The sequence below is a fragment of the Peromyscus eremicus genome, chromosome 23 (assembly GCF_949786415.1).
Source record: "Peromyscus eremicus chromosome 23, PerEre_H2_v1, whole genome shotgun sequence".
Lineage (NCBI taxonomy): Eukaryota > Metazoa > Chordata > Mammalia > Rodentia > Cricetidae > Peromyscus > Peromyscus eremicus.
Genome location: NC_081438.1, coordinates 24,428,158 through 24,439,098, shown reverse-complemented (window position 1 = coordinate 24,439,098; position 10,941 = coordinate 24,428,158). Strand labels below are relative to the sequence as shown.

At 48.8% G+C, this 10,941-nt stretch overlaps 1 protein-coding gene across 1 annotated transcript; it reads left to right on the top strand.

The window, feature by feature from the left end:
• The first annotated feature begins 9,672 nt into the window (after positions 1-9,672).
• On the top strand, positions 9,673-10,409 carry LOC131898595 (claudin-13-like). The gene is made up of 2 exons (XM_059249782.1): positions 9,673-10,299; positions 10,374-10,409. Exons 1-2 carry the CDS (start codon positions 9,673-9,675, stop codon positions 10,407-10,409), a joined length of 663 nt encoding a protein of 220 aa, XP_059105765.1.
• Positions 10,410-10,941: the final 532 nt, after the last annotated feature.

The following is a 10,941-nucleotide window of genomic DNA, read 5'->3' as shown; positions in this document are numbered from 1 at the left end:
AATTATGAATGCTCAGCGTTAGCTTGGATTAATCTCTTGCCAGCTTTCCTTAACTTAACTTATCCCGTCTACCTTTTGCTTCTGGGCTTTTCCTGTTCTCTAACTTCTGTAAATCTTACTCTTACTCCCTGGCTTGCTGTGTAGCTCGGAGGCTGGCCCCTGGAGTCCTTCTCCTCCTCTGGCTGCCAGATCTCAGATTTCTCCTCCCAGTTTTCTCCCTCTATATATTCTCTCTGCCTGCCAGGCCCACCTCTCCTTTCTCCTGCCTTGCTATTGACCGTTCAGCTCTTTATTAGACCATCAGGTGTTTTAGACAGGCACAGTAACACAGCTTCACAGAGTTAAAGAAATGCAACATGAACAAAAGTAACACACCTTAAAATATCAACTACATTTCCCCCTTTTGTCTAATTAAATAAAGGGTTTAACTTTCACATAGTACAACTACATACAACAAAACAGTTATCAATTAAGACTTAATTTACAATATTCAGCCCTTTTGTAGTTAGCATATTCAAGGAAAATGATGCTTTATCTATCCTGTCTTAGTGAATCCAAAATTTTACACCTAACTTACTTTCTATCATAACTAAGGAAAACTGCAACTATAACTTTTTAGTCTTCAACTCCATCAAAGACCCAGAAGGATGTAATATTACCTAACAACAGAGACATTCAGCTGCCTGGACAGTCACCCAAAGTTCCTCTGCAACGTTGGAGCATTCACCTTCAGCCTACAAGCCTAGAGTATCTGGCAGACTTTTCTATGAAGCAGGAATTTTGGGCTGTCCTGCCTTGTTTTGGCAAAGTTCAACAGTTCTTTTTCCTCTGTGTCCTGCATGTCCAGTCTGCACAGCATATTGTCAGCAGTCAGAGGCAAGAACAGTTTCTCTGCCCAGTGGCTACCCTTGTCACGACAAAAGCAAACTCCATAAGGAGTTTCTTCAATGCCCATCATCTCTGAAGTAAATTGGTGCTGCCTGGTACAGATGTGTTACATTGTCATGAAAAAGTTTTAAGTTAACAAAACATTGAAAATGCCATACTCTGTGGGCCTTTGAAAGGTTTGAAGACCGTCTATCTATCTAAAATATATCTCTACATGATCTGAAAAGCATACATAACCTAGCTACAGTTTTGATGGTTATAAATGGCTAACCACTAACCTCTGTTTCTGATTATCCTATATAGTTTATAAAAACAGATTTCAAAAACCAGAATTTTTTTTATTTTTTCGAGACAGGGTTTCTCTGTGTAGCTTTGGAGCCTGTCCTGGAACTCACTCTGTCTGTAGCCCAGCCTGGCCTGGAACTCACAGAGATCCGCCTGCCTCTGCCTCCCGAGTGCTGGGTTAAAGGCGTGCGCCACCACTGTCTGGCTCAAAAACTAGAATTTTACTTTACATTTTTAAATAAACTGCATAGGCACAATACCTTATACACAAGCATAAACACATATATAACATGCAGTAACAAAAACAACCTTAACTTTGCATCACTATACAAAACAGTTTAGACAATGATAGAAACATATATACAATACAACTTTAAATTTGTATCAAGGGTCTATGATCCCCTAAATGAGAACAAACATCCACAACCAACCAAATAACTAACAGCCAACCACACCCCCCAATTCATGGGAATGTTGACGTAGTTTCTCCATACTTCCTCCTGCTGTCTGTGGAGGAAGTATCTTTAGGGTCCCAGAGAGAAAATTTTGTGATAATGACTGAGTCCTGGGAAAAACCAGCTTTAACCTTTGCTGATACGTATCACCTGTCAAGTCTCAGGAGGTCTTGCCTGATCAAATCTGATCACTTTAACCCTGAAGGAATCCACAGCCTCTCATCCTCTGTGGGATCAAAACCCAAAGCATTTTTTATTTCCAATTGACAAATATATGTTTTGATTTCTTTTTTAAAGTAATATTTAGGTTGGTTCAATTTAGCAGTCCAGTTCACAATCCAAAGTGTCCTAGCATACCTAGGAGTGGTGAGCAAGATGTAATGGAACACAGGCAAAGCCACGAGACATGGGGTGATACAAAGATGAATAGAAGTGGGTTCCTTTAAGATGAAAGAGCCAGCTGGTAACCCGAGCCATAACCCAAGCAGTGTGTAATTAATGTAAGCCTCTGTGTGTTTATTTAGAATGGCTGTGAGACTCAGAAAAAGTTCAGGCTACAGGAGTAGACAAGCTCTATCTCTCTAAATTATAATTCTCCATAATATCTAGCTATATAAATGTCTTTCATTCAATATGTATATATATGTGCACCCATATAGAGGGAAGGAAGGAGATTCTTTCAATGATATGGACCCTTTTGCTCTGGATTTGGGCCTTCAGGGGACTAGTCTGGGCTAAGAATACGGAGATCCATGGCTAGAGGTAGAGCCTGGAGGTACTGAGGTCAGTCCGAGAACCCTGGTAAACATGCAGCACATTCTGGCATGTGATGGTAAATCTAGTGCCAAAGAGGAAAAGACAGGTGGAGCCACAGGGCTTCCTGGCCAGGAGGTCTGCACAGTTGATGAGGCCTAGTCCATTGAGAAACTTGTCTTTAAGGATGTAGAAGGCATCCAGAGGATGGTGCCAGAGGTAGTCTACTGTTCTCCTCATGGACACTTATATAGGCATACACCCACTGGAAAGCGCGTGCGCACATGTGTGCGCACGTGCAAACACACACACACACACACACACACATACACACACACACAGAGATATATAAACTTTTTCCATAAGGCAGTACAGGCTGGTTCTGAGGCCACATGATCTGAAGCTCCACCCTGTGCCCCACCCCCTGTCATAGCTCAGACACCCTCAATCTCTATCACCAGATGCCTCTGTCAACTGCTGTCCTCACACTGCTGGCCCGGACATCTGCTTCTACAGAGGTAATTGTTGTTGGTGTGGACTGAGTCTCTGTCTGCTTTTGTGTCTCTCTGCGTCCAGGGAAAGGCTTTTTCTGGACACTTGCTATGTCCATCATCAGTCCCTGGGATCCTGCAGCTCAGTCCAGATCCCCTTACCTAACTGCAGTGACTCTGGGCCATGGTTCTCAAGGCCCTGCAGCAGGTGAGCACCTCTGTGGGCAGACTGGTACGGCTGGTGGCCCTTTGGAGCTGTTTGCCAGCCCTGTGAAGGGTGACAATATTTCCTGAATGAGAGATAGGGCTAGAATCCTAGTTAGGCGGGGTCTATGGTAAATATGTCAGGTTCACAGACTCTGCAGCATGCAGTATAAGGACCATGGCTACTGGGTCACATCAGCTCAGGGCCACAGGTGTCTCAGGTCCTCATGGTCATCTGTATGATAGAATGGTTTAGTTGCTGTGTATGTTTGAGGATGGGTGAAATCGTGGGTGTCTAATGACAGAGATTATGTCATGATTGTATGGAGGGTGGGTGTCATGATCCTGGTGCTGGCCTGCAGCCAATGGTGTCCATGTCCTGGAGAACATACAACTTCATCTATGGCTGCTCCAATGCACTCTTGGGCTCCATGCAGAAAGCAGAGTAGGGTGTCTGGCTCTACCCAGGCTGAACCAGCTCCACACTACTGATGTTTGGAGGAGCCCTGCCCTTGTGGAAGGCCCCGGCTGAGAAGGAATTGTTCAGTCCCAGGATCAGCCCTGGATCCTCCACCCAGCAGAAGAGCAGAAGGGGGGCCTCTGTCTACATGTCGCCCTGTTTATCCTTGAGATCAACTCAGACTATGTTCTAGTGTGCCTGAGTGCTTTTTTCTCTCCCTTCCTTCCTCTTTCCCAACCTCCCTCACTCTCCTTCTCCCCCACCTCTCTGACAGTGTTACTCTGTCCTAGCTGGTCCATAACTCAATTTGTATACAAGCTAGCCTGGAACTCACAGACATAGACTGCCTCTGCCTCCCAAGTGCTGAAAATAAGGTGTTTGCACTGCCATCCAGACAGTTTGCCTCTCTGTCTGTCATAAAACACTGACACAAAACAACCTGGGCATAGAAAGGGCTTATTTTTCCCACAGGATACAGTCCATCATGGCGAGGATGTCATGGGCATGAGCATGAGGCAGGTGGTCACATCACATCCACAGTCAGGAAGCAGAAAGAGGTGATGCTGGGGCTCAGTCACTTTCTACTTTCCATTCATCTGGGGCCCCAAACCATAGAATGCTGCTGTGCACGGGGTGAGGATTCTCACCTCCATTACCCAGCCTAGGAATTCTCTCAGATATTCCCAGAGGTTTGTTTCCATGGTGATTCTACATCCTGATAAGTTGACAAGATGGAACATCACATCAGATATAGCAGTGCATGGGACCACAGGAGGTCTCTGTTTGGTGTGCAGCTGACCAATGTCCCTTTCCTGTATTGTGTCCTCAGATCCCCAGATTCAGTACCCTAGGATGTCTATAGGGAATTAGGAGTGTTGTCACCTGACTTCCCAGGTCCCTGGCCAGCTATTCTAGCCTAATTGGTGAACTGGAGGCCATTGAGGGGCCTCATCTCAAAGGTGGTGGATAGAGTTCCTGAAGATGACAACAGAGGTTGTCCTCTGTGTCCACACTCTTGTGTCCACCTGTGCATGAAGACACACAGAAACATGTACCCACACACATGAATATGCACACACACACATGAACATGCACACACACATATTAAAAAGGGTACAGAGATCTGATCCCCTGAGGCCTGTGCACTGAAACTCCCCCCTCTCCCCACCCTCTGCCAAATCCCATATCAGCTGAACCTATTTCACCAGGACGCTGTGTCAACTGCTGAGGTCCCTCCTGTTGGTGATGAGTCGGACTCTATAGTGACCCTCATTTCTGTTGCTGGTTCTCAGGACAGCTCACTATGGACATGTTGAAAATCCATCCTCAGCTCTTCAAATCCTGCAGCTGAGAGCCAGATCCCCTCTGTCTTCTGTGTCCTGTGTCCAGTGGAGATAGACTCATGGCTCATCCGGAACTGGAAGCAACCAGCTTCTCTCTGGCCATTCTGGGCTGGCTAGTGGCCATTATCAGCTGTGGCCTGCCCTGGTGGCGTGTGATGTAATTTTCGGAAGAGACCAGCATTTGGGAGGGCCTGTGGATCTTGTGTGAGGCTAACGGACTCCAGGGAGTGAAGTGCATGCGGTACAGTTCACACGTGATAGTGCCACAGGACCTGCAGGTGTCTGGAGTTCTGGTGGTCATCTGTATCATCATCACCTGGCTGGGTTTGCTGCTGTACAAGATCGGGGATGAATCCATGTCATGTGCGTCAAATATGAATGATGTAAAAAAGATCAAGATGGCGGCAAGTGGGATGTTCCTGGGAGTTGGTCTGCTGCTGCTGGTGTCTGTGTCCTGGGTAACACACAGTGTCATCCGTGGATTGGCCATACCTCATATGCTCTCCCCATGGAAACCAGAGATGGGAGCCTCACTCTACCTTGGCTGGCTCAGCTCCCTGCTGCTTCTGATGGGAGGGGCCCTGCTGTGGTGGGATGACCCAGCTAACAGTGACCAGCCCAGTCCCAGTGAGGGCTGCTACAACATCTAGATCAGTCTTTCTGAGGGCTCCAACAATGTCCAGACAAGTCTTTCTGGGGGCTCCAGGGAAGGGCTTTCCTCATACAACAACAATGCATAAGGTGGGCCAATCTCTCTGTGTTTTGGATTTGTTCATCTGTAGACAGCTCAGATCACCTTGTGACTGTTTATTATTCTCTAGCTGTTACCCCTCTGACTGAAACACCTTTGGCCTGAGGGAAGAAGGAGAACCAGGAAGCTCCAAACCTCGAGTGCCCTCCTCAGCTTCAGGGAACTAGTGCTGGGGATACAAGGGGAGAGAAAACTCCTCCATGGACCTGGTGCAAACTGGCCCAGGGGACCTCCTGGATGCAGCTGTTATGAGTCAACACAATGTTGTGGTGCATTTCCTGTGGATGCAGCTGATGAGTGACCCATGAACATGGGACCCCAATAAAGTCACTGGTCCCCTGTGCTGGACTAGGATGGAGTCATCTTAGGTCTGCTGTTATTATCTGTATCTGGGGTGACTGGAATCAGACTGGAGGTTAACACTGGGATGTTAGTACCAGAGCTGCTGGCTGTTGGGGAATGGGCAAGCAGGGACTGCCCCCGGCTACCACCAGCCTGGTCCCCTCTGAAACCCTCCATAAGGTCTTCTCGTCACAGAGCTCCCCTGTGAAATTACTCATAGTCTGTGGCCCTGGCACATCAGCTACCTGCTTGCAGAAGATAAGCCTGGGTACTGGTAACCACCTTCCCCTGGAGGGCAGTCACTGTGGTACTATGGTAACATGTAAGTCAGTCAGCGCATGGAGAAGTATAGCCTGGTTGAGTTCATTAACATGTAGTGTGTGTGTGTGTGTGTGTGTGTGTGTGTGTGTGTGTATGAGAGAGAGAGAGAGAGAGAGACCAAGGAACATATCAGGTGTCCCTGTCAATCAAATTTCCCACTGTTTCCTGAGACAGGGTCTCTTTAGCACCCACCTGTTAGGCCTGCTTGACCAGCCAACAAGCTGCAGGCTCCTGCTGTGTGTTTCTCTCCAGAGCACGGATGACAGGTGTGTGCCCCACACCAGTGTTTCACAGGGGTGCTGCATCTGAACTCAGGTCCTCATGCTGTAACAACTGCTCCATCTGCCATCCTCTCAGATGGACACTGACCTGGAATTACACTTGTCCCCTCAGATGGACACTGACCTGGAATTACACTTGTCCCCTCAGATGGACACTGACCTGGAATTACACTTGTCCCCTCAGATGGACACTGACCTGGAATTACACTTGTCCCCTCAGATGGACACTGACCTGGAATTACACTTGTCCCCTCAGATGGACACTGACCTGGAATTACACTTGTCCCCTCAGATGGACACTGACCTGGAATTACACTTGTCCCCTCAGATGGACACTGACCTGGAATTACACTTGTCCCCATAGACCTTGGCCCAGTCTCTCACCCCCTCCTCCTCATATTTCCTCTGTCTGAATCATGCTTTTCTGCCACAGTGCTGTCTCACGTGTGGTCAGGGCTGCCCAGCACAGCTGTGGCTTACCTCAGAGGCTCCCACTTGTGTGTGTTCTGGAGCAGGGCACGGCTGTGTGTGGAAAGGCAGGGCTGGGTGTTCCATATTGGCTCAGTGACTCCTGTGAACTCGGGGGTCTTTGTTTCTCTTCCTGTTGGTGGCACAATATGTCTCCCAGAGCCGACTTCAGGAGGGAAGAAAGGGTCCATTTTGACTCACAATTGAGGATACAACAGAGAAAGCGTGGGAACAGGAGTGTGAGGCGGCTTGTCACACCCCATCTGCAGTCAGGAAGCAGAGGGAGATGGATGCTGGTGCTCAGCTTGTCTTCTTTGATTTTCAATGCGTGTGGGAAGGGTCACACTGTATTGGTAGAATTCTGATCCCATGGAACAGAGCGGGTGTGGGCAGGCGCTATCCTGGATGCTGAGTGCGGAATTTATGAGCACTGGGTTGTGCAGATGAGTGGATTTTTGAGAAACTGGGGAAGGGCAGGCTTGGGGTATTCCAGGGATGTGAAAAGGTTTCTAGGCCCGGGCACAGCTCCCAGACAACAATGTTGAAGAAGGCGGAGACTTCTCAGTCAGGATGCCAGCCTTCCGGGGCGCCCATGAGCTGAGCCTTCTCAGTGTGAGCCGCAATGAGCCATCCCGATGTGGAGCACTGGAGCTTTGGCTGGCACTGGGGAACTTCCCTTTATCATTTTTTTTCTCTTTCTCTCTTCATGCTATGGAATCCCGAGCTGTCCTGGAAGGTGTGACCATCCTGGGGCTGTAATGACTGGTGTCATCTGTCACACTTAGTTTTAGTTCTTAAGACAGAATCCTATGCTCAGGCTGACCTTGAACTGGTTATCTGTAGGGATGCATTTGAGCCCTCCTTCCCCTGCCTCCGCCTCCTGAGTGATAAGATACAGATGTATGCTCCTTGTCTGGTGTGTGGGAGTCTGGGGATGGACTCCGGGGCCTTGTGCATGTTATTTCAGCATCTCCCATTGAGTGACATCCCCTCCCTTTCCAGAGGCCTCTCTCATGGCTGAGTCATGAGCTCAGGAGGGAGGTCAGCCTGGGATAGATGGAGGAGTGGAGCAGGACTGTGTCTGATATATCAGGAGTCAGTGGCCTGTGTTGAGGGATAGAAAAGGCCTAGGAGGCCTCAGCATGTAGGTGCGGATGCCTGTGATGCTGGGTAGGTCAGGAAGGGCAGCACCTGGAGTCCTGGAGAAGCCACAGATTGTCAGCACGGACCCAAAGGATGTTTGCCGGTCACAGTGGGAGGCTCAAGGCCCCCATGTTGTAGAGGAGCCATCAGGAGAACAGAGAGCTAAGCATGGAGCCAGGGTCTCTGTGCACCCCCTAATGTGGGGGATGCCATGGGGGCCTTTGAGGGAGAGTAAAAGTAGAATACACGCTGACCAGAACCAGACCCTAAAAATCTCATGCATGACACTCCAGGAAGATGGTGTCCCATTTGACAGACCCTTGGCCGGTCAAAGTTCAGCTTTAATACACAGCTGAATCTCTATAATACATTCTTGCGGCCCTCAAGATCAACTCATCATGGTTGAACCACTTCTCCAGCTAAAAAAGAGAAAAGTGCCAGGCAGAAGTTAGCACACATGTTTGATCCTAGCATTCGAGAGATAGAGGCAGGCAGATCTGTGTGAGTTTGAGGCCAGCCTGGTCTACAGAGTGAGTTCCAGGATGGCCAGGGCTATACAGAGAAGCCTAGTCTTGAAAAACAAAACAAAAAAGAAGGCGACCTCGCTCTGTAAACCAGGCTGTCCTCGAACTCACAGAGATCCGCCTGGCTCTGCCTCCCGAGTGCTGGGATTAAAGGTGTGTGCCACCACCACCCAGCAAGGGGTTTCTTAATATTAGATGGAAGCTCTTGTTCATGATTGAGGCTTTAAGATGACTTCACTGGATCTGGGCTCAGAATCCATAGATCCAAGGTTGAGGGTATAGTTTGGAGGACCTGAGTTCAATTCTCGGAATCTACATAAAAAGGTTGGATATGGTGGTGTTTGCTGATAAACCCAATGCAGTGAGGTGGAGACATGAGGCATTTCTAGGCTCACTAGCTAGCTAGCTGGTTGCCTAACTGGTGAGCTCCAGACCCATGAGATCCCCAACATGCAAGTGCACACACATACATGCATGTACACAGGAACATGAACACACATTTACAAGCACACATATACATTAAAAAAGAAAGAAAGAAAAAAAGAAAGAAAGAGAGAAAGAAAGAGAGAGAGAGAGAGAGAGAGAAAGAAAGAAAGAAAGAAAGAAAGAAAGAAAGAAAGAAAGAAAGAAAAAGAAATACAGGGATCTGGTCAGGGCAGGTGCCAGGGGTAAAGATCTTCCCTCTGCTCCACCCTCTGCCAGAGCCTCACAGAAGCTCAATCTGTTTCACCAGATAGATCCCCGTGTCAACTGCAGTGCTCACACTTGCTAGCCTGGGACATCTGACTGTACTGAGATAGTCGTTGGTGGCAGCGGCATCCCTTTCTTGCTCTGTGCCACTCTGCCTCACAGGGAGAGGCTTGCTTACATACCTTAAAAGTCCATCCTCAGCTCTTGGAACCCTGCATCTCAAGAGCCGGACCCCTCACTCTTCCTGGTCCTGCCGCCAGCAGACTCTGAACCATGGTCCGCATGGAACAAGAGGCCATCAGCTTCTTGTTGGCTACGCTGGGCTGGCTGTGCGCCATTGTGAGCTGTAGCCTCCCCTTTTGGAAGGTGACATTTCCCGATGGTGAGACGAACCCAGATGACAGCATTTGTGAGGGCCTGTGGCACATGTGCCAGATGGAGAAAAGCAACCGGATACAGTGCACCTTGTATGGCATCCGGCCCGCAGTAACTCAGGACCTCAGTATGGCTCGAGTCTCCACGGTCATCTGCATCATTGGAACCTGGCTAGGTTTGCTGCTGTGCATGATTGGGGATTCACGCATCAGGTGTGTGCAGAGCAGGGACACTGAACTCAAGATCATGAGGGCAGCCAGTGTGATATTCCTCGGTGTTGGCTTTCTGGTGATGATATCCCTGTCCTGGGTGTCATACAATGTCAGCCGTGGCTTCTCCAACCCCCTGCTGGGTTCCACAAAGAAAACAGAGATGGGTTCCTCACTCCGCTTGGCCTGGGCCAGCTCACTGCTGCTGTTGCTGGGAGGGACTCTGCTGTGTTTTGACTGCCCATCACGCGAGGACCTCTCCAGACTCACCGTGGACTGTGCTAGCAGCCTTCAGGAGCCAAGGGCAATGCATCGGGTAAGTCTCTCTCTACCTTTTGAGCTGTTTAATTTTAGACTGACTTTAGACCATCTTATGACTCTATTCTGCAGGTGTTTGATTCTAAGAGTGAGCAGGAGGCCCAGTGAACTTGCAAGACTCAAGATGCCCTCTTCCCAGGTTCTAGAATCAGTGAACTATTTATTTCTAGGGGCAGAAAAGACACTTCGATAGAGCTGCTCACAAGCTGTGAGGGGACTCCAGGGACGCAGCTGGATGAGTTGTCACCATGCTGAGGGGGACTTCTTGATGATGAAGCTGATTGAGTCACCTATGAACCTATAAGAGACCCCAATAAATGTCTTTGTCCCCCCCAAGCTGGACTTGGATAGAGTTGTTTCTTTGGTCTGTGGTTGCTCTCTCAATTTGGACTGACTGGAACAGACCAAAAGAGAAACAGAATGGTGATACCAGGGCTTTCTGGCTGTTGGTGGATGGACGAGAAGAGACTGAGCCAGCCTGGTGCCATCCTGGCCCACTGGGACACCTTCCTAAGGGTCCTGTCACCAGGCTCAACTCTGAAAGTACTGATAGCCTGCGACCCTGGCTCCTCTGCCGCTCCCTTGCAGAAGATAAGCTCGGATGTTGATAACCACCTGCTCCTGGCTGGCAAGTCACTGG

Excerpts from the sequence above, each read along its gene's own strand:
- LOC131898595 (XM_059249782.1), top strand. The coding sequence starts at position 9,673 with ATGGTCCGCATGGAACAAGAGGCCATCAGCTTCTTGTTGGCTACGCTG. Across the intron at positions 10,300-10,373 it reads AGCCAAGGGCAATGCATCGG|GTGTTTGATTCTAAGAGTGA; the intron begins GTAAGTCTCTCT and ends TCTATTCTGCAG.